This window comes from Antrostomus carolinensis, unplaced genomic scaffold, assembly GCF_000700745.2.
Source record: "Antrostomus carolinensis isolate BGI_N321 unplaced genomic scaffold, ASM70074v2 scaffold48401, whole genome shotgun sequence".
Lineage (NCBI taxonomy): Eukaryota > Metazoa > Chordata > Aves > Caprimulgiformes > Caprimulgidae > Antrostomus > Antrostomus carolinensis.
Window position 1 is genome coordinate 5,502 of NW_010295812.1, and position 24,542 is coordinate 30,043.

Here is a 24,542-nt window from a genome sequence, read left to right on the forward strand (position 1 = left end):
TCAGAAAAAAGCAGCACATTCTCCACCTGACTGGATGTTTGGTTGCCTGCCAAAGAATTCAGGTCTAGTTTTCCAAGTTTATATTTGTGACACTTACAAAACTTCCTTGTGCTCTTATGGAGAGATGCTTCAACCTGACAGCAACAGCTCTAGTAGCAAAGCAGATGACAACAGAAGGAAAGGAAGGGGTGGGGTCTAGGTGGGGGAAGAGGGAAAGATAGCCAGGTAGGAACATGTTAATCATATTTTCTGGTGTCTGAAAGGCAGTTTAAGGTTCCCTAAAGTTTTTCACAAAAGCTGAAATGATAATGAAAAGAAAGGGTTAGAAGCCAAAGCATGCTGCAAACAGCTGGAGCACATTTTGGGTGTACTTTTTATACATACAGCCAACCAAGTGACGCTTTTCAAACTATGAAACGTTCTTAAAGCAAACAGCTGTAGCCTAAATGCTGATGATGCTTTACAAAGAGCTTGTAAGTGAAGGTGTATGGCCCTTAACTTTAAGTGCATCTGTTAAAGGGAGACCCATAATACAACAGTGTCAAGATGGGATGTTTCAATGACTCTAAGTTTATACTAAAGCACTGGAGTATCCAGTTCATATTCTACAATTGTAATGTCACAAAACTTCAATATGCAACTGAGTATGACATCTTAAAATAGCAAAGGGGGCTCCAGAACATAGTTCATTTTAAAAACTAACAAAAAAATAAATAAAATAAATAAAAGCCTCCCATTGCTAAGCAGAACTCCACTGAAATTATTTTGAGAGCTCTGCTCTAATGCCAAGAGCACTATAGTACAAAGATGTGTGTATGATCTCTATTCAAATATGCTGACTGCCATTACTCAGTCCTAGATAGCACTTCTATCAGATTGCTTTGGGATTTACCATGTCTCGGCGAGGATGCGCACTGGATAGACACTGTTAGTGTCATATACTGTGTCAGAGTTCTGTGCTCAGCAATACTAATTTCACAAAAAGCAGCCTTACTGCCCTAGGGTAAGGCTGTGATTACTCTTATTTTGCCATGGCTAAGTAAAATCCCTGAGAATATGCAACTGTTAGACATTGAAGGAAACAGCCGAAAGCGTTTCTAAAGGAAAGTGATGCAAAACTTTAGACTAGTGCAGTTTAAGAAACCAAAGCTGTTCATGTAAAGCACACAGAGCAAGGGTGCTGTCATCCGAGAGTCACATGGAGCTCTGTCAGTATGTAGGTCAGTTGTTCATAAAAGTCAGCCATTTAAAAAAAAACCCAAAACAAAATAACCCTAACCAACCAACGAACCAAGCAGAAAACACCAACCTTCCCTCCAATTCCACATCTGAAGGCCAGAAGTTAGTTGCTTGTTCTCTACAATGATTAACATCAAAAGCAATCCTCTCTGCTTGCCAAAATGACATCACAGGAACAAAAAAGAAGTGAATTGTCCAGCAGTGTATTTGCTTCCACTTGGTTACCTGGTCTACTGCATCCTTAGAGGTACAACTTGGGAGTTCAGCTCTGCAACATGCTGGACAGGTTTCTTTCTCAGTGGTGGTTTGACTTAAGAAAGACAGCATTGGTAAGTCTTAGAAATGCTCAATGCCCTGCAAGAGCAGAGCATAGAGAAGTACAAGTTTTGAAGGTAAGGAGGCCTTGCTCAATTCCTTCTCTACAAGTCCCCTGTTCAACAACAAGTGTTCTCCTGAAGCCATGGTCTCCTAAGAACGTTCTCAAGCACTAATTCCAGAGTTCAAAAAGACCAACTTTACACAGAAGAGCAAGATGAGAAAGCCTGCTCTGAGGCAGGATGCCATGCTGATTACAGGATATGCAATGCGGACCACTGTCTATTTGTTAGGAGAAAGAATGGTAGAAGTTAGTAATTGCTGAAGCTAATGGCCCAATGAAGCTGTTAAGTTCTCTACCTACAAAATAAAGCCTCTTGACTTTTTGCATCAAACACTGAGTCTGATGAACTACTAACAAACTAGTGGTTCTCCTGCTAGTTAAAAAACAAAACAAAAACAAACAGAAAACTCAAAAATACCTCCAAGACTTTAAGTGCTAAATACGCTCTCCTGCTACTGGAGAAGCTTAGAGCAAAAAGGGATGCCAATTTTCGTCATGATCTGACAGTTAATTTCTAGAGAAGAGGAATCTCTTTCTGCTCTCCCCATGCCCCAGCTGATATTTTGTGGAAATGTGGTCTCCATTACCTTCCCAGAGCGCTCAGCTAAAAAGTACTGCAGCATAGTTTCCCACATAACAGCTGAAAACCTTGAGGAAACCACACAGGGTAGAGAGTTGGTTGTTCTACTACAGGGGTGGTTTCTTTGCATTAATGCTTAGAAGAAACAGTCAGCCAAATCCCAAAGGCTCTCTGCTTCATTTTTAGCACTGCAAGTAGTGAAATAATTGAATGGAGCTTTGGTCACAAGTTTTGACTTTGTACGCAAACACAAAGATATACTACTTAAATTAAGAAAATCCAAAAACCTAAAACCTTCACATCCTTCTGATTCCTCTTGGAGTATGTAAGAACTACAAATAGGCACAACTCAAATATGATGACAGGAACAGGAACAAGAAAGTCACGCTGTTTAAATACCTCATTAGAGTCCTGGTAACTTGCTTTATACACTAAGTGTGATGTTTGGTCTTTTTTTCAAGCATCATATGCTTTTCTTAAAGCTCACAATGTTAGGCTTTTGAGAAAGGATCAAGCATTCAGTGCACAGAAAGGCTCTCGTCACAGAGCGATGCAGGGCAGCAGCCCTGCAGTACATTCATTTGACCGACAACATGGTTTTTAGCCTAGCAAAAGCCAGCACTTCTCAGTGAGTATGGGAACACTGACTTCTTCTATATTTATAAAGATATATTAATTCTATGTACCTCATTAGCACAGCCTTTTCTCCTCCTGGACATGAGTTAAACTCAACTCTGCACAAAGCAATCTGAAGCCCCAGGTCACCACTGAGAGACCTCCTTATGCCTGGAATAGGCAGTCGATAATTCACAGCCAGCCTTCTAGTCATCAACACAACCAGAAGTTTTGTCCTTAACCATATCACTAGCTAAAAGCATTTATGTCCCTGGATTTTAGCAGCAGTGTTAAGGAACACATTTTTATTTGTACCAGCAAAATGAGAAAAAGGGTAATTCTTACTTTCTTAATTTCCAGTCACTTCTACATAATTTCAGATTTTAAGGCTTGTAATTACCCCAATGTGTAATGGTTCTGTGACAAATTCTAGTTTCCCCTGTGCTTCACTTATTTCATGTCCACTTTCATGAAATATCTGCCCGTAATGGTAGCCTAGGAAGGATTTTAATGAAATCTGCTTTTTAAACTGCTAGCTGTATTCAATTTAAAAGCAGATACTACAGTTTTGCATGAATTTAAGAAAACCCTAAACCCAAAATAGAAAAACCCACCAAAACTTTAATAAACCAGGATGATGGACATGATCTTGATGGTCTTTTCCAATCAAAATGATTCTAGGATTCTATGATTCAATCGCTTGTGTAAAGTACTGTGGAAATTAGGTGCGCTCTGACAGTCTGTGCCAGCAAATTTCTTGTGGTCCACTGGCAGGAACTGACAGGGAGATAGTGACACATCCTGGGAGCTGGTCAGGGAACACAATACCCAGTTTCAAAGGCTGGTTCCTGGGCAAACTCAGACCACCAGCCACATACGCCGGTGGTGTAGATCTCTGTCATATTTGGGGACATGCTACATTAAAAAGCTTCAACCCAAATTAAGGGACAAACTCACCACGTGCCTTATAAGATGGCATTTAGCTGCCCTTCTCTTCTGCTACCGAGGTAACAATAACTGTCACTACCCCCATCCTCCTACACCATCACAGGGAATGGGCACAGGGCACGGGAGAGGCAGAGCCAGCAGCGCCTGTCTTGGTGCCGTGCTGACGTCCCAGCAGCTCAGCTGCATGCATGGCTCTCTCCTCAGGTACAGGGCAAAGGCCAAATGCTGTTCTGTTAATTGTATGAAGTGAAGAGAAGAGGAAGTGCACAGGCAGGAGAGCAGCAGTCAAAAACATCCATCATGGACATAGTTATGACCCAAAGAGAAACAGTACCTCTGCATTTAAACACAAAACAAGCGTAAAAAATAAAAATCATACATACCCTTCCCCAAAAACACTCACAGCACCCTTCCCACCTGAAAAGATACAATGAACAGAAATGATGTCCAAAAAAACCAAATAGTAAAGAAATCCTTGTTAATAGACACAGTCCCTGAAGTTTTAAGACGTGGTCTTGCTGTAGTCATACCACCTCATCTGACTCCAAACCATGTACTTCATAGAGAGTGTCCAAGATATTTAGCTGCTTTTCCATGGCTGGTAAGTAGATGTCGAGGTCCCTCTGCATTCCTTTGTAAAATGTTTCTTCCTGAGGATCACACTCTTCTACAGACAGAGCTGCCACAAAGTCTTCGTATGTCGGAGCTGCCCTCAAAGCTAACTGTGAGAGGAACCAAAACTTTTAGATATGAAAAACAGAACAGAAAAAGAAACCCAACTAAAGTCACAAAAAAATTCTAAGGCGTCCCTCTTTGCACTTAGATTGCTCAGTTTTAATGTATGTATGTATACATGCACAGGTTAAGATTTTTAACTGGGAAGGAGGTCAACATTTATTTATTTTTTTATGATCTTTGTGCAAATCTCCAGTTTAACATGTCTTCAGGGAGGCCTGATTTTTAGGAAGTGTCTGTATATCATATTTTGTAGAAATAAATAGCATATATTAGATAATAATTAATTAAATACAAACCCCAAATAAAGTACAGTTTGTTAGGTGAGCTCCCAACCCAGCATCACACACTTCAGCACTGAAGTGTCATTCTCAAAACACTCCTTAGAAAGCTCTCCCCAATATCTCAGTTTCTCCCAGTCAAAGTCTCTGTCACGACTACCTGGATGAAACTTTTTTCCTTTTGTAGTTTCAGTGATAATTTCCAGTGACAGACACGAGGGGGAGCTGCCAGACTGGACAAAAAATAAACCATTTCCTCTAGCCAATATATTCTACTTCAACTCCCTGACACATTCTGCACTAACCCTTCTTGAATGCTCACATCCAAAGACAGATTGATCCTCAAAAAAGCAACCTCAAACCCTTGTTTCTTCATTGAATAGCCCTGCAAGACTCTGCTGAAAAACACATAATGAAAAAAATGGGCATTCAAGTGTGATCCATCTGTTTTGGCTCCAGAAAGGAGGTTCCACCCTGGAAGCCCAATACCAAACATAGTGATAACTACAATCCTTACCTTGAAAATAAGTTCTGACAAAGAAGTATATTCATTTTAATGCTTAGAATTTTAACACAGTTTATTAATTGCACAGAAAATAAGACCACATGAACAAGACCCCCTGGCTCTATGGGCAACCAAGACAAATACCTACCGCAAAGACCCCGCGGACAACCCAACCATGGTGCTGCCGTAGTGTCTTTCCATAAGCATTGTCTTAAAAGAAAAGAAACAAACAAACCATCAAGAGATAGATGTATGGCAGTTTTAAGTTTGCATCACAAAGACAATTTAGAGCTTAGAAATTACTATATAAGGATATATTCTCTCCCCTGGATGCAAATAATGGCTGGTTCTGAGCACCAAAGTTATGACTGAAAGGAGATGACAGATTGGGGATTCCCACACTGGGGTCTCAGCTCTGCTGTCAAATCTCCTTCAACTCATGCACAGTAAGTAAGTGCTCTAACACACAGGAAGGCAAATGTGATTTTTATTTGACTAGCTGTGCTTCACAACTAACACTTCTACTGTCTAGTTCCCAGTTCAGTACAAGTCTGAGAAAATAATATATGGGGTGAAACATTCCTATAAGTTTATGGTTAACCAGCCTGAATCGAGATGGTTAGCTCAGGCACTAACCAAGAACTCTTTCTTTACATCTGACAGTAAAGTTTTTAGGATCACTGGAACAGAAAGCAGCAGGTCTTTGTTAAAAGAATTATCAGAATCTCTCCTGTGAGTGCCCCTGAGCATAGCCTTTGATGAAGGCCCTTGTTACACTCCTAGACAGCTTCACTTTCATGTACAAAGCTTTCTATACACAAAGCCAAACATCCTTGAGCCATATTTTCCCAGTTTCTTAGTTTGTCACTGTCTTCATTTCATATCCTTGGCCTTCAGTTGAATTTTTAAGTATCTGACATTGTATTATACTTTCCCTGAGCTGTTCACCTTGAAGAAAGAGAACCTCTGCATTTTGCTGCTTTAGGATATTTGCTCAAAAGACTGCAGACAGTTATTATTGGAAGAGTGTAAAAAGTCTGAAAAACACAGCCATAAGTTTTGCTGGAATGGGAAGTACTGCGCTCCTCACCTATCAGTCTAATGACCGGGGAATGCAGCTTTTTTATCATTATGGTAGGAGCAAGAATCTATGAGAAAAGCATACACTAATAAAAGCAATGAAATAAGGAGAAAAAGCATATCATGTAGCAAACAGAACTGACCAGTCTATTCTCTGCCTTACCAGTAAATATAGGGTACATTAAAAACACCAGAAGTTTAAGTTTGCTTAGATTTAAATCCCAAGTGAAGATACATCCCTTCAGAAAGCCTTTTTTTTCCCTCAAAAGATCATAAGAACTAGTAGATATTTTTATTTTCATTTCTTTAGCTTGATATTTGAGGTTGTAGAAAGAGAACATACAGCCCATCTTTACTTGAGATTCAAATAGCACAGTAACTCCTAAATAAGAAACTCTTAACAGTCAACCAAAGCTACAGTGGTGATACAGACATGGAAGAGCTTTTCAGGGGGAGAAAGAGAAGGAAGAAATGAGACACAGAGCAATTCAAATAGTAATTTAGTGCTGAAGCCTTCAGACTCAGAAGGTCAAATAAGTGCCTTGACTTTCCATGGTGTTTAGCATACACATCTGGTAGCAGTTTATTTACAGTCCCACTTCTAAGAGCTGCTTACATACTTTGGTGTAGTAGTTCTTTTTAATAATCCTATAGGGCAACTGCTTAGCTGTTCAAAAGCAGCTGGGAAAAAAAAAAGTTTTAAAAATAGCTGTTTTAAAGGATTATCATAGCATTAGACTGCACACATATAGAAAGTTTCTTACTCAGGAATAACCAACTCAAGTCTAAGTTTGTATTTTGTTTTATACTTCTTGTGGGCACTAGCCTGACTCCTTAAGTGTCAGAAGTTGTGTACTTGGAAAAAATGTCTTCTTTTCTGTTACAAACTCCCTTCTAACTGATACAGGCAATTCACAGCCATACTAGCAAATAGGTGATTTCAAAGAGTGATGGTCAATCTCAAAAGGAACTAAAAAAAACCCAAAACAAACAAACAACTACACAGCAGCAACTATAAAATTGAGAACACTCTCACTGCAAACCAGTAGAGAAAACAGAATGAGACAAAGCACTTTTTTCCCCTGACTGTCTCCCTTACCAAAAGTATGCCAATTAAAGCATGTTTTGGAGATTACTTGCATCATTAGTCACTGAAGAAAAGAAAACACAGGTTCTAAATGAGAGAGAAAATAGCCAAGTATGTAAATTCATAAGCACACAGAGAATAAAGCAACCGGCACTTACTCAGAGCTGTTTGGATATTCTTTTCTCCATTCTTCATTTCTGTCAAAAACCCTTTCAAGAACTTTAAGCCTCTGTCAGGATAAACCCACAAAATGAAAAGAAACCATATTTATAACAAAGTAACCCAAAGTACAACAAAGCCCTCAAAGTTGCAATACAACTCAGAAGTGCAATAAAACTCAGAATTAAGGTGTCATTTTCAATCTGAATTAAAAAATGCAGTCACCTCCTCCAGCCTCTCTCTCAGCCCAAGATAAAACACTTTGCTAAATCATTTTTGTTGCAGCCTGAAATCACCTGCCTGATGCTCTGGCCCAGCAGGATCAGTCACTCACTGTAACTTCACTTTTATGGGGAAAAAAAGGTTGCCTGCGGTTGCTTTTTCAGGCCTTTTGGCAAAGTTGCAGTGATACAACCCCAGAAAACACATTAATCTTGAAGCCAGCCCATTTGGATTGATGGAGCCTGTGGAAAGTAATCAGTTTGCTGCATGTACATAAGCTTGAGCTGGTGAAAGGCCCCTCACTGCACCTTAGTAGTTCATAGTGTAAGTAGATATGAGGCTGTTACCTTTTCAGCCACAGGAGAGCCTCTGTAGCAGAGTTTCTAACTTGTGCTACACCTGCATTCACTTCATGGAGCACTATCTTCTGCAGGGTATCAAACTCTTCTTTGTTGGTTATAAATTTCTGGTTTATTTTCTGGAGGTAAAAACAAGACTACAGTTGGACTAGGTGATCATAACAGTCTTTTCCAACCAAACTATTCTATGATAAGAGGCAAAGCTTTAGAGGCTTTTAAGACCAAACAGCACCCTGTCCTGTAAATACCACCTACTTACCATGACTCTTCCCTGCCAAGGGGTACCACAGATCCCCAGCCTCATCACTCACTCGCCATGGCACAGCTGCCTTGCCATGCTGGGCATGCCTTCCCAGGACACCACCCCAGACACATCTGGCTTGCCAACTGGCTAATGCAACCACAAAAAAGCATCTCAGTCAAAGATTCGCATGGAACCTATCACTTCTGTCTGACAAAATGCTGTAGGTTCACATGGCATCCTCCACACCGGTGGAAAGGAGTTAACCTGTTGTCCAAGTAAAGTCCCATTTGCCCTGAGCTTCAAGTACAAGCAAGATTACCTTCTGATAACTGCTAAGCTGCAAATTTTCGAATACATTTAGCAATCATCGGCATGCTTAAGCTTTTTAATTTATTCTCAAGTTTGTTATATACAACTCCTCACAAAAACAAGAGAGAAAATATATAAGGGGCAAATAAACAGATTCTTCTTCTGCATTAAAGGAGTAGCTGCCTATCACTTGACAATAAATATTCAAGGTTTTATTTTTTAAAATGGAATTTTTCTCTCTTGCTATTTTCAGTCTTTTAGTGGCTACTTTCAGTAAAGGTACACAAACATCTGTCTTACTTTGCACCAAAGAAATCTGAATGTATGCAATGTTCCCTATCCTACATTCTGAAGATACGTTTAGCTTTTCTTTTTTTTTTTTTCTTTTTTCTTTTTTTTTCTTGAAAGAAAAGTTATGAAAAGTCTTGCCATGAATACATCTTGTCTCACAAGCAGCACTTCAAACTTTTTAAGACTTGGAACTGGAAGAACTTAGAACTTCCAGAACAAGAACCGAGGTTGCAGAGTCTGCCTCGACCTGCTGAGAAGCTGCTTCTTAACACACTAACTTCCTCCTACTTGGTTGAGGAGAAGGGTTTTTTTCCCCTCTGTTTGCTTTACAGTCTAAAGTCAATATTGCTACCACCATATCAGGACTTACAATCTATTCAGCTCAGAATCAGCCGTATTCATTAGGTGTAACATACGTTTTACTTGGCAGTCAATCAAGTAAGTTTATGCACAACTGGATTTATTAAACACAGCATGTGCTATAAGAACAGAATTAGGGGCATTTCAGCATTCTGATCTGACAGATGGTAACATTACCAAATATTAAATAGCCTTCCAGTATTGACTCCAACAACAAAGATTCTTGAGCTTTAGTGCCTAAAATAGATATTTTGTTTAGAAAAAAAAAAATCAAAACTAGAAATCAGCTGTTACCTTGATGTTACCTACAAAATCCATTTTAACAGGAGCAAAAACAGTTGGTCCCAGTTTGTCTAGGAAAAAAAAAAAGAAGGCAGACATATTTTACAATTGTGTCTTTTTCCAGTCCTCATGTCTTAGAAACAATTTATTTAATTTACTCTCTTAACAATCCTTCTAAATGGCAGGAGGATACTAAATGAATGACACAAACCAAAGTCTCTTTGGTGCAGAACGAATCCACCCTAGTTGGTATAAGTGTTAAAATACACCGACCTACAATTTGAATGTCTTCAAAAGGACATGCTCATGGGGACCTCAAATCCACTGTTAGATGCAGGGCCCAAGCAGGTGGAGGGCTGCACTAGCTGGTGATAGAAGTCTTCAGAAAAATCAAATACATAGTACAGCTGATGGTGTGCTGTCAGCTGTACTGGACATGTAAGGCATCCACACTGTTCTTCTGAGGGGAAGAAACTGCTGTTCCAGATAGACCCACAGATTTCCAGACAGCTTATACATGGGTCCCATCTAAATGAGAGTGGATCTTCTGGTACCAGCCAAATGGATTCTGCTGATAGGAACTGTTTCTACTGTATCACTTCAGCAAAGAAATGAATTCTCCAAACCAACTGCTCCACCTTTTCTCGCAGTTAGCAGCAGTGAAAAGGAGTCAGAAGAAAAGAAGGAACTGCTTACCCAGAACAGGCACAATTGCATAACATGATTCCAGAAACTCTTCTGTTGGTATGCCTTCCTCCTCCCGAAGTTCAATATCACTGAACCTGGTGTCCAGGACAAGCAAAAAAGATTGTTACCTTAACAACTCCTTTTGTGCAACTTCTAAAGGCAAAATTACATTTCATGCCAAATTCATTTGCATAGAGGTAAATGCTATAGACATGGAACCACTAACATGGCTTTTGTTTCACTAGATAAAAGTAAATTACTGCAGAAAGTACACCTTTAGTGGTCTGCAAGCAAGGCCTACAATTACAAACAAGTTACAAACCTCCCACTCCACTCTGTACAGCTAATTCTACAAAGGATATCTTCTTCAATTACTGTGCTGTATGCAGTCTTGTTAAATAACCTCAGCAAATACAGCTTTACAGACAGGAGAGTCTTAAAAATGAGTCAATTAAAGGCTTAACAAAGTTCCAATAATCCTTTTAATTGAAATCTGTACTACCTATTGCTCATGACACTGAAGAAGGTAGGAGAATCATTTTCATTTTTGTCTTCCTCACACAGAGTCAATCCACTTAAAGAATTTGTTTCCGACTGCAGCAACTTGTGGGCACCACAGCTTTCTACAGCTTTCAGCTTGTTCTCTCCATCTTCCTGAATGCCTTACATTTATAGGAAACAGAAGAAAAACAAACATAGAAAAAGAAAACAGCCACATACCCGTATTGTTATTCCTGTTCATGAAGATGCCTTCTATTTGAAGAAAGGCACACTACACAATACTTGGATATCGGGATAATGCAAGTTTAAAAGCTTTCCCTGCCAGCATCATGACTCTCCCCACTGGTCTGTGCTCAGACCACGTTTCAAACAGTCTCCTACCCATTTCTTTTAATTGGACAGATCAAGCAGACTCCAATGCAGGTGAGCCCACAAGTGTCCTCAGCAAGGACAGCCTTATGAGAGAAGTGCACTGAAGAAGCAATTGGGTGCAGCAGGCAGCAGACTCATCTCCTTGAAAGAAAGATTACTTCTACTTCTCCCATAGCTGTGACTTCCCCCGTGCTGATAAAGTGGCACAGCGCATTTTCAAAAGCAAAAGAAAGATAGTGACTTGTTTGCTCCTTCTGGTAAGTAAGTAAACTGGCTGCTTAGATGGACACTGCTATGATATCAAAGGCTGCTATGTTCTCCCTGACTAGTATGAGTATCTTTAAAGTTTCCCAGAAAAAGATCCAGGTGCCTCTTCCCTGCTGTGGCCTGTTTTACTTCTTCATGGGGGTCAAGTGCATCTGCTTCAAATAAACAGAGCAATACATGAGCTACTCTGAAGGAAGACAGTGTCTTATACATCCCATACGTGGTAAAACCTTCTCACCTCATGGAGAACTGCAGAGAACAAGTAAAGAAGCAAAAATTATATTTTCACAGCATCTGCAGCACACAAGCCATGGCTACAGCACATTTTGCTGCCAGAATGTCAAACTAGCATCCAAGATTTCCCAGGGAACCTGTCTCTCCAGGAAAAAAATACTTTTAAGTGCCAGTGAGGATTACAGACTTGAAACAGAACTGAGCTTCTGGCTGAAAGGATCAAGCTGCAAGGAACTCTCTTCCTCCAGCTGAAGTCTGAAAGCAAGCTTGCAGCAGTCCCTGTGACTTGCAGAACCACTGAATAAGCCTGGTACTGAGTGAAAAAAGAACCACTTGTACTCAGTAACAGCAATAAGACTTCAGCCATTCTTCCCAGGGCAGAAAAAAGTGGCCTCAGCCATCACTGACCATGCTTCATTCACAAGCAAAGTGACTGCTAAGGAGCTAGAGTTTGAGGGATGTCACTGATCCCTTCACCAAGGCACATGGGCTGGCGAGTAGACAAACAGCCCAAGTCTGCAGTGACTGAACAAGAGTGCTATGCATAAAGCCTGGGGTCCTCTGAAATTTCCAACTCAAACACTGTAAGCCTTACATGGCAAACAGAAATTTCTTATGGGACTTAAGTACTTGAGTGTTTTTAAAGACTGACTGCTCTTAATAAAAGGGTGAAAGAGGGAAGAGTATCTGAGACAGAGCAGAGCTCATGGGCTCATAGGGAGCACCCAAATAAAGCCACTGGCGAGATGGAGCCCCAGGCTGGCTGGGTCAGCCCATCCCATACGGACAGCACTGCTCATCCTACTCCACCTTACGCAGACAGCAAAACTCTGCAAATCAAATGTGCATACCTAAGAGGGGGTAGGCTTTTCTCCTTGTTGCACAGGAACAACCTCAGTAGCTAAATGATGGAACCAACCTTATCTGAATTAGTTTGATCTCCTTGCTTTGGCACTGTATTCTTGAGGGATTATGCTAAATGGTGACACATGCATATTATTCTGCAGGGACTTACCTCACTACAGAACAGTAGCCACAGAAATAGGAAAAACTCCAAAGAGAACCCATGTAAGAGCAAAATCAACATGTTCATAAACCTGGGCTGAAAAACTTCAGCTGATTCACTGACTGCATATGTATGTTTTGGAATAACTGCCAGGCAGAGAAAGCTACTGTTCAAGAATGATACAATCCATTCAACAGGACAAGCAGAAATCATGCTACTTGTGTAGACTTATCAAAATTAAGTTCATCAGCCCTTAACAATACAGCTATGTTGGATGGAATTTTGTACTGAATTAGTTCAACAATGTTTTACTGAAGTCACACACAAATCTAAGTTTCATGCTATTACTAAGGTAATGGAAGAAATAAGGTGCTTTCTAGTACACTCTTAGTTGCAGAAAAAGGGTTAATTTTCCATTAAGATCTGTCAGAGCAATCAAGAGCATCTACAAGGTCAACCCCTCCCAGACAGGCACACAAAGCTTCAATGTCCCCCTTCTGACACTGCAGCCTTGCATACTAGCAGAGGTGCCGGCATTCCCAGAGGAAGGCCTCTGGGAATAACATGTCTGTCCACAGCGCAAGAGGAGCCCAAGCTCTGCCAAGCTGTATTGTTACGCACGTCAATCACCATCTAGAGGAGCCTACTCTTGTCCAAAAAAGAATTTTTAATTTCCTTCCCCATTCAGTCCCAAGTCAGCTATCAACAAGGGCAGGAGTTATGCTGGGAAGACTTGACAATGGGCACATATCAGACTAAAATACACTGACATTCCCTCTCCTGGGAAGCAAGGTATCAGCACTCTCACAGGCAGCCTACACCTCCCTCCATTTACACTTAAAGAGTAACAATTATGGATAAAAGATGGTGCATCTATCTACCTGCCAAATCCTCTGTTATGTGATCTTCAACAGAAACATCACTGTTCCCCTCATTTTCCTCCAGGTTTAAACATTCCAGACTTTTAATAAGGGTTTGCTCTTGATGGTTAATTTCTGATTTTACAGAGCCATTTTCACAGGGGTTCAATTCCATCTGCCTGAAGAAAGGGAAAGAATAATGGTTAGTGTATATAATACTGCTTGGTAAGCTTCTTCCTGTGAAAACACACAAATAACACCAGAAAAATAGTTGACAAAAATTACAGGCTGTCACAGGCTGCTCTGAGCAAAAGAACTTGTCTAAAATAATAAAAGGAACCAGGTAGCTCTTTGCAGCAAGTAGGATTAACAATTCAACTTCAGTTTACAAACTTTTAATATATTTACAATGATCTTTATCAAAAATAGACATAATTAAAAAACCTACAATTGATTACAAAAAAGAAAAACACAGACAGGTGTCATAGCTGAAAGAATATCCCCTCATTAGTACTTTAAAATATATACCTTTGCCATCTACTCCACAAATTATAGCCTGCTCTCCATCAACTGTTTTATGAGCTTATGGAGTGGAACCTAAGATGCAGGAAAGAGCACTAAAGTGGGAGAGAGTTGGCTGGTAAGTCACCAAGTAAGTGACCAGTAAGTCACCAAGTAGGTGGCTGAGAAAAAAATAAAAGGGAAAGGGCTGATAAAGTAGAGACATGAAGTGGGGCGAGCCAGCTCCCTTTTGTTGTATCCAATTCCAAGTACGCAGCGTAGAGAGCAATATAAATTCTGCCTCCACCCAGTACTAGTAATATCAGAGTAAAAATATGGAAAGAACAGACACTACCAAGAACAGATTAGAAAGAGACTGACAGTAAAGACTTTTATTATACCTTTCCGTTGAGGCATGACTGGACAAGACAGTGTGCTTTATCTGTAAGATAAGTGGGGAGGGAGAATATTCTTTAAAGCAAGAAGACTGTATCATGCTTCTCAAACTTCACATTTTATTAAACACAAGCTGGAGTCAGCAAAAAAGCTGAAAAGCTAAGCATAAGCTCACTAATTCTCCAACCTGAAGGCAGTATACAGACTGAGAAAAAGGTGCTATGTTATTACACGATTAAAATACTGAAAAGAAAAAAAAAAAAAGAAGGAAAAAAGAAAACCAGGAGACTTCTTTCAGAAGCTAGCTACCAAGTGCCAAGTGGGACACCATACAGCACATGGAAAAGAAACAAGGCACTGAGTTTTCTTTGCAGTGATGTTTTCTTTACTTAAGAAAAAACTTACTAAACATGAGGCCAGATATCAGGTATGGTGAAACAATCTTACTTCCCAGATGCAGTGATGCATCTACCTTCCTACATACATCTTAGTCTGCTGTTTGCCAGCGATGCTCCAGTTCTGCGTATGTAGTTGTGAATCCAGGACTCAAGGAAGTGCCCTTGTCATTAAAAAGATAAGCTCATCAGCTCCTGTTGGCGTATTACACAGATCCGATGCTGACGTAGCTTAGAAGAGTAATAATTGCTGTGAGCTCCCACAATCGACCAACTTGCCAAACAGCCACAGTATTTTGAAACACCACTGTCTGCAGCTGGAACAGGCCCTGAGAGTTAAGGCCTAAAAACTTTCACTTATCATTAAAAGTTAAGAGACTGGTCACTGCTTATTAAAAAATGGCCCCACCTCACTTGCAAATCACAAGAAAGAGCAGAGTATGTCCAGTGGAACTATGATAGCTATAATATGGGTAAAAATGCATTCTCTACTTCTACCGATGCTGCTTTACAAAAGGCACCTTGGCATCCATGCCAAGGCTGAGAGAAGAGGATACTGGCCATTACCTTGTTCGTTCTGAGAACTGCTAAATGTGGGGATCCAGGTGGAGTCTGATGCAATAACTCAGAAGTGAAGGCAGTATTTGCAATCTGCATACATTCTTCAAGAGTCTTCAGGAAGGTGTCACAGGTTGATTTTAACAGAGCTCCCATATCAATCTCGCTCTGTGGGAAGGAACCAATTGGAGGAAATGGACTCAAAACAGAAGATCAGTTTGGAGTAACCAATGTCTACAAAGCCCCAGCTGCTACAGCCACGATTTCTGTTTAACATGAACTAAAAGGCAATGTGTCAGCTGCTCAGAGACCTGACATCACGTATTACTGGGGCTATATCCCCTCACAGCATTATCACTCGTCAGCCTCTCACTACAGGCTCAGTACACTTGCATTTTAAAAACTATGCCTCTTAGTTACTCATCTCTGGTTTTAAAAGTGTATTAAATGGTAAGCCCTGTTGTACTCAACAATGGCATTCCAGAAGACACCACTGACAGAAGAAATGAAAAGTAAACAAATTAAACAGATACAGAATGATCTATAGATAAAATCAAAATTCAAAAATCCCATGAACAAAAAACTACCACAATTCAAAAACAGGTAGAATGAAGAATCACATTGCCACAATACTCTCCAGCTCTGCCAAGTGCAGTTATTGATGCTGAAATGCTTTTAGCAATAAAACTTTCCAGTTAAATACTGGTAAGATCACGGAAAGTGAGTTTCCCCCAAGAAGCATGAACTATGAGCTGGATAAACACCACATTACTTGTTTGTTGTCAACACCTGTGAGCTGCCTTTTAGTCATTTATACACTACATCACACTTCTGCACTGTCTGTTAATTCACCATAAACAGCTTATCAGGCATCTTTACAGGGATGGTTTGGACACACAAACAATTAACCTTTAGGAGTTTTTCCTGCCTGTCCTGAGGACCCACCTCTCCAGTGGGCAGCATCCTGGAACTCCACACCAGATTCTCTAGCAGGTGACGTTCATCCCTCTTCACACATTTCTCTCTCAAAGCAAGGGGGAAATCACTGTCATTAGAAGACCTCTCCTAAATGAGGCTTCTCTGATCAGGAAGATCTGCAAGGTTGAAACTATAACTTAAGTGAGGCTAATCAGGCAGTTCTCTAGCAACTTTGCCTCTTTGTGGTCTGCACTGTCTCTTGACCTTTTAAGGGTTTTGGTTGAGAACAGAAGCGTTTTGCTGAGCAGGATATTAACAATTCAGGGGCAGACAAATGTGCGCTTCTTGCAAGTTATCTTTTTATAAAAAATCTTTTGCTATTTTGATCCACTAAATACCCATGATCACCTACAGACATGTTATTACCTAGATCACAGGTATCGTATCTCATCTCACTACTTGCTACCCCAACACAGGGAAAGTTATTTGCAACAATACAGTATTACTCCATTTAAACAAGAACTGTCCTGTGGGCACATTATTTCCCACAGGTTCTCTGCAGAAGGAGGGTGCAATATTAAGTAATGTGAATGAATACTACATTGGATAACCAGAAGAGTTCACAATGCTCAAGACTTTACAGATGTGGTCTACACCAAAAATAGAGCTGTACCTCTGGTTCTGATACACCAGAAATGCTGGCTTCCTTCGTTTTATGCACTTGCTGAACAAGGAGGTTACAGTACAGTCTAAGTTCAGACATTTTAGTCTTCAAGGCTTCTGTGTTTTCAGTGAACTCTAAAAGTGAAACAAAGGAAGAGTTAACTTTGTTGTATCTATCTTGCAGTATATGATTTTGGAAAGCTGCTGAAACAGTATTATCCAATATAATTCAGTCAATACTTTCTTATTTCAAAATATTTTCTATCAACACAAAAAGATTGATCTGGCCATAAATTATGCTCCTGACAGGTAAAATACTCTTTCATTATTTGCCTTCATAGACAGGAACAGTATGTTCCTAGACTTAGGACACAGAGAAAAAGCACATACACAACACTTTACCTTAACGGGCCTTTTAAATGAGACTAAACCCCTTCATATCAATTTTTTTTGTTTTCACTAAGTAGTTTAAGGTGCAAACAATTACACTGTGAATTAAAAGGTCAGAGTGATGGGTAAAAAACACTGGAGGAAAGACCTGTCCAACACAAAGGGATTAATTTAATATATATCCTTGAATCACAGAATGGTTGAGATTGGAAGGGGCTTCTGGAGACCAGCTAGTCCTACTCCCCTGTTCAAAGCAGAGTCAGCCAGAGCACACTGCTCAGGGTCATGACTAGTGAGGTTTTCAACATTGCCAAGATGGAGACTCCACATCCTCTCTGTGCAACCTGTTTCAGTGCTCCTGCATCCTCCTAACATAAACGTTTTTGCTTATGTCTCAATGGAGTTGCCTGTATTTAAATTTGTGCCCATTTTCTCTTGTCCACTCACTGAGCAGAGTCTGGCTCCATCTTTTTAATGCTCTCCCATCAGGTATTTCCTTTAATCATCTTAGTGGCCCTTTGCTGGACTCACTCCAGTATGTCCATATGTTTCTTGTACTGGAGAGTGCAGAACTGAGCAGACTAATCCAGATATGACTAACAGTCAATCTGAGATTTTTTTAGAAGGAATTTTTTGACATTAGAGTCCCAGAACTACAGAATAAATTAATTTGTCTGTTGATAAGACTAACATGGTTAATTCTGCAAATGCATCAGTAGCTTTCCACCCCGTGCTACTGTATGTCAGTTTATAGATATAACTTTGTTCTGCTTCTAGGCACTGCACATCAGATCCCTGCTTTGTGTAAGATCCTACAGTAATATCTTCTGCTCAGTTCTGACTCAGTTTGAACAAGCAGATGCAAAGCCTGGTGAAGATGCACATAAGGCTAAGAGAAGAAGTGATTTCCCACCTCAGGGAAAGGAAGTGCCTGCCCTCCCTTCATCTGCTCAGGATCACTGATATATTAACAATAATTTGCTGTTTTCCCACCTTCTCCACAGTCACTGTGCTGAGGTTATTCAAGGTTTAGGCGTGAGGTCTCACACTGACTCATGAATAATAACATGCTTATAAGCAACAGGCGTTTTCACTGAGATTGTTGGTGAAAGCAACAATTAAGTGAATTAATTTTCATAGCCTGACCATGATTGGATTTCAGTTTCCAAATACCAGTATACACATTTAAAACCAATTGCAAACCTTTAATTTAATTGTCAAGGTATTCTTGAAGTGCACAAGACAGCCCAGTTAGAACATGGAAGGAAAGGGTCTGAGGAACTCCAAAGCTCAAGAGACACTGGTATGAGAGGCTAGGTCATCATACTGAGACAGCTGCACAAGGCTGGGGTCTTACCTTCATGCATAGTCTGCATCCCAGTGACTCACAGCCAGGAGCTACTCACTCCTTGGGAGAACCCACTACTTACAGAACCCACCAGCACACGGTTTTCAAACTATTTATACATAGTGTATTTTAAGGAAAAGCCAAAGTTTTCAAATCCCTGCACTGGGAGTTAACAACTGAGATTTCTAGCTATTTCCCACATGGCTTGGCACTAAAGACCTGAAGCACAGGTTGAACACAGTTCAGCTATGGATTTTGTCATCTTTGTATGCACATCTACCAGGGCAAGGATGAAGAAATAAAAAGCAAACAGTATGTGCCAGCAAAAGGATATTCTTGCCTTTTTCCTTCTGTGTCCTGCTGTCGGTCAGACAGGCTTTGGCGGTTCCTAGTGCAACCAGCCACTTCTGCCTTTCAATTGCATTTCTTGCCTTCAGATAGAAGTATTGTTCCCCTGGGATGATCAGGTCCATTCGTGTGTTATCTGCAGGATGAACTGGAAGCAACATAGATTTCAAAACATTCTCTCAGCCCTTCACAGCCCAACTGGATATCCCAACAGATATGTTATATTGCAGGTCAAATAGTAATGGGAGAGGAGGAATCTACAGCCCCAAACTTCCTCTGTTGTCATTGTATGGCTTCTCTCCTGAGTTAGGGATTAGACAGGACACACACATGTACAGCTGGGACAAAAGGCTATAAAAGGCAGTTTTGTGATCAGTACAGTATCATCTGGCAGTCTTTATGGAAACAGCAGCCTCTTCTGACAAGCCTCTCTTCCTGGTTTCCAGCCCATAATTGAACCTCAAAGATGAGGCAAGTAATCCACTATGAGTGAGCAGACCTAGTAGTGAAGTTTACTATTCATATTTCTAGCTTCAGCTTTGTGCTTATGAACAGTCATTTGAAGCTGTGTGATGTTCCACCACGGCTCATGAAAAACAGTGACCTACCTGCATGTAGAACATCCTTTATATTAGAGGCTTGCAGCTCTCTTAATATTTTCAAAGTACTATACAATAAAAACTGGCATATAGATCAAGTTACTGAGTCACTACAAATAAACCAAAAAAAATTAAGCTACCAAATAGCTCTTGTGACCCAAAATCTCATCTTGAATGCAACAAGTTGGACAAATTTTGTGCAATTGAGTGTTACTGTATCTTAATTACCTTGAATTTCACACACGGCCATTTGGATGCTTCCCTTACAACCCTTCCAGGCATCTTCCTGAGAGTCATAATAGGACAGGATACCACCACAGAGAAGAAACCATCGAGGCTGCCAGCCTGAAAAACAAAACTATTTCTCAGTTATTTCTCTCCCTGCAATTCCACTGCCTCTCATTCGGGACTTGCTGCAAATAAAGCCCCAAAGATTCTCAGTTCTCCCTGGAAAATTAAACTCTTTGAAGTAGTAAGATTTGCAGACAGGCCTGGATGTTGTACACCACAACCCTTGCTTGCTGGCAGCTACACGTGCTTTCTGTAGGCAGCTGGACCACAGCAGTATGTTCTTCAAATGCCGTACGTAATTTTCAGTAGTTTTGCTAACAGGTTATCACTGACTCACTCTCTGTTCCAGAACCACCTTTTCAGTTCACCACCCCTCAATTCCTTCCATCACTCCTCAACCCACCTCATCACCCTTTCCAAAAGCCACCCCGGCTGTCGTGTCTTACATGTCTTCCTCCCTTGTGGGAAGGGCTACCCAAATTGTCTTGAAAGGCAACAGACAAGAAACTCCTAAAAATCAAGGGAAAGGTAGGACAGAGGCAAGATGTGTTGATTTCTGAACACTATCTTTCAAAGAAGCAGTTCTCAGTAGCTCTTGAAACTCCTGTGCTGCCCACATGAAAAGTACTCTTGAATTAACGAATTGCAATTCTGGATACCTTCCCAGAGAATAACCAAAACACCAGGCAAGATCAAAACCAGTAGTTCTGGGTACATTTTTGCCCACCCTGCTGCCTGACTTCCAAAGTAAATTACCCCTTTTGTTTTCTTCTTTTGGAAATACTACAGCAGTATGAAAAGATATAAACAAACAAGACATGACAGCCATCATTTATGTCTAATTAAAAACTACAAGCTCATTAACTTAAGAAGAAGCGAGGCAGAAATGTCACTGGAGGAAAGCAGCTTTCATTACTGAGCTGCAACAAGCTTCCCAGCCAGGACCAAGGGAACGAGACACTGAAGCTCCCAAACTGTGCCAGCAAACCATCTCTGGGAAAAGCACCTTGACAAGGCAATGTGGGCCATGTGGCTCCTATACATTTTTGCAGAGGGGCCTCACTTCTGCTGTCCCCTGCACTGGGGCTCTACCAACTATCACAGCGCTGCAGGAGCCCAGGCTGGGCTTGGACCAACAGTATGTTGGAGGAATGACTGCTCCTTACCAGCTAGGGACCAATTCCTTAGGCTACTGCTGAAACCAAGCCCAACTCAGCTTAAGGTTAGAAAGCCCTAAAGCCACAGGGTGATAGCAGGAGTATGGCTTGGGTTGGGGTCTTTTTGGTTGGTTGGTTTTTTAAGCAAGCCATACCACAGCATCTGGGCCAACTTGCTCTATAGACTGCAGAATCTTGGGGGTGGGTGGCTGGAAAATAAATTAAACATAAATCCTTTTTCAGACTCTTCCAGAGCATTTCCATGATTTCCTAGAAGGATATAAAAACTTTATAAATGCCAAAGTATTCTCAATACTTCTTTATTTTATATGAAGGGAGAAAAAAACTCCACAAGAATGAGAATAAAAAAAAAAAGAAAACAGCAAGATTGATTTTTATTTGTCTTGCCACCAAAATAAAGAAACTATCCTAAAAGCCACTATTGATATGGAGGAACTCACAAAAAAGGAGGTGATTGTTCAGCAGAGAGCAGCAGTTAATTGCTTCAGACACTCAATGGCACAGAACCAATCCTTTAAATAATGCACAGCACCACAGTCAATACAAGCCTCTGATTCAGTCTGGAGATCCTGCTGCTGCACATGAATCATTCCAGCCATGGCCCTACAGCTTACAATTGCAGCTGATGCTCAACCAAATTGCATCCCATCAATCAAAGACTGTGCAATCAATTAGTCAACATACAAAGCACTCTGCCTCCATCACTTTGGAGGCTGGTTAAAAATACATTATGAGACAATATATTTTGTTGAGGTTTGGTTGGTTGGGTTTTTTGGTTCTGGGTGGGGTTTTTCTTTTTTTTTTTTTTTTTTGAGGGAGAAGCAGCAATTATCTGTCTTCCTTTGCAGAACCTACCTCTTCTTTATTAGAAAAAAGACTCTGATAGGCAATTGTTAACTATGACTGCATATATTTTCAGAACAGAATTGTAACACTAATAAAAATAAATTTTTGTAAAAGGAAACCAATTAAAAAAAAATAAAATCAGAGCAAGGTTCTGTCAGAAGATGCACTAACCACCTGCTGATACTCACTGAGTCAGCAGCCATGGCAAGGTTATCCTAACCAACCAGCTAAAAATAGCTTGTGGCTGACAAACCATAGGCAGTGCAACAGGGATACAATCTTCAATTACTGGAGCTTTACATGTGCAGACAAGCAAAGAGCAGAGAAAAAAAAAAAACCAAAACAAAAACAACAACAAAAAACAAAGCAGCCAGAAGACACTTGGACACTTCCATGAACACAAGTCTTGGTTTATTCAGTTTTATTCTCTCCCCATAAACAGTTCTAGGATCATTGCAATTTTTGGAACTGAGCATTCAGACTTCACCTGACATAGAAAGTTAAAGCTGAACCTTTCAAGGTCTTACTGGTGCCAGCACTAACACCACTTTGAAGAAGAATTTACTAAGCTCATTTAGGTGGGGCACTGGCAGGAAAAAATATTGCTCACACTTCCCCAGCTCATTTTAGAGGCACAGAGCCATTAACAGTAAAAACTGACCTTGCTGGGGAAACATATATATATATTAAAAAAACCCCCCACAATAAAATGCAAAGCACAATAAAAATGAGTAGTAACTTAAGATCTCAGCCACAGAAGAAAGTGAAGAGACTCCAGACAATTTCACAGACTCTGGTTAAGGTCCCAACATATATTGCACTCTTGTGTGAAACTTAAAATTATTACCTGCAGTCTCTGGAAGATCTGATACTATCCACCACAGAAACAGATATTTAAGCAGTCTGTGCCTGCTAATGATTCAGTATTTCTCCAGAAGCTTCCACAGCCTGAAAGATCTGCCTACTTCCACCATTACACTTCAGGAAGTCTGGATGCAGCTATCACTGAGCAAACTTGACATTTCTTGATAACACAGTTGAAATTTGGACATAATTCAAACTTTAATGTTACACAACTCAGACTCCAGACAGCATTCATTCCAAACTGCCAAGCCCGAAGAAAAAAAAACCAAAACATTTGAAGACATGTAGATCATGTCAGACAATCACAAAGCCAAACCATCTGGGAGAATTACGTACTCAAGAAGTCAAACTGATGACCTGAAAAACAAGTTGCAATTAAGAGATGCCAGTTCCAGTTGCATTTCTAAGAGGCACAGAGGCCAGGCACCCAGGTTTTCACTATTGCTTGGTTTCCACTAGAATTCTGTAATACCTCATGCTTACTCGTTTCTTGAGCTTCAATATAAGTCTTTATAAAAACTTATGCAATATAGTCCTTGTACTTCTTTGACCTTAATTCAGATTTTAAGCATGGATAGGAGATAATTCTGAAATTTCCACATTAAAGCAACATCCATCTAATAGGAAGAGTTAAAGCCTTCAGCACAACCCTATGGGCAAGACCCAAGACTTTGGCTGTAGGTGGCAGGCGCGGATCCCTGCTTTTCTGTGTAGGGTCTCAGAAGTGTCCCAGAGTGGCTGCTGTGGTAATCAGACATCCAAAATATCCATCTTTTCATCCCACCCTGAGCAAAGTAAGCTGTGTTGTGTGTTCACTGTACCATCACATACTGCTTTATCTGCCAGCACGCAAGGGCAGAAGAACCACAGCCTCTGCCCAGTGCTGTATCAGTGACTGACAGCTGCCTGAGAGCTGCTGAAAACTCAGCTCAAACAGGACCAAGACAGTGCTGGTATCTTGCGAAAAGCAAAAGAAAATCCAACGTGTGTCCTTCCCCAGTTGCCAGTACTGATGTAAGTCTATGAAGGCCACCTTTGCTAAAACCCAGCCTGCTCCTGGTTGTTCACGTAGCAGCTGTTGGCCAGAAGACAGCACCTTCCCTTCCCCTCGTGCAACTGGAACCGCAAAACACCTGCCTTCCAGTGACGAGGAAAGTAACATTTTCCAGTCAGAGGATGCACCTAACAGCCAAAGCACAGGACTGGCACAAGAGATCTTCTTTCCAGCTTAGAAAGAAGACTGCTGAGCTGCCATGGACCATGCTGAAAAAAACCCTGACCTGCACTGAGCTCCCTGTGTCTCCTCACTTCACTTACACAACACAAATGTTTCATACTGGCCCAGAAGGACCACTGCTGGTCTTAATGCCCAAACACCCTGTGTTGGGTTGCTGGGGGGGCAGGCACCTTGCGAGAGCAAAAGCAGCTCCCCTGGCTCCAGGGTGTACTCTCCCAGCCCAGGCTGGGCCAATGAGCACTAGAGAAACCCCTCTGCAAATCCATATTTGTGAGGGGAAGGACTGTCCTGAAAAGAAGGTGGAGAGAACCTGGAGGAGAAGCCACTGACCTGATCAAAAGAAAACAATCAGCCTAAACAGAGACCCTCATTGCCGGGAGGAAAGAGGAGGAATGGGAAGATCGGAAG

The 24,542-nt window shown here is 40.8% G+C and overlaps 1 protein-coding gene across 1 annotated transcript; it reads right to left on the reverse strand.

The window, feature by feature from the left end:
• Positions 1–4,285: 4,285 nt before the first annotated feature.
• Positions 4,286–20,063, reverse strand: PLEKHA8 (pleckstrin homology domain containing A8; the record flags this gene model as incomplete). Its single annotated transcript, XM_010178085.1, has 13 exons — positions 4,286–4,483; positions 5,431–5,492; positions 7,608–7,678; positions 8,178–8,308; positions 9,688–9,746; positions 10,372–10,457; positions 10,865–11,024; positions 13,624–13,781; positions 14,505–14,545; positions 15,462–15,620; positions 17,044–17,168; positions 19,112–19,267; positions 19,947–20,063. Coding segments are annotated over 13 exons (1,523 nt in total), but the record flags the coding sequence as incomplete, so codon positions are not given.
• Positions 20,064–24,542: the final 4,479 nt, after the last annotated feature.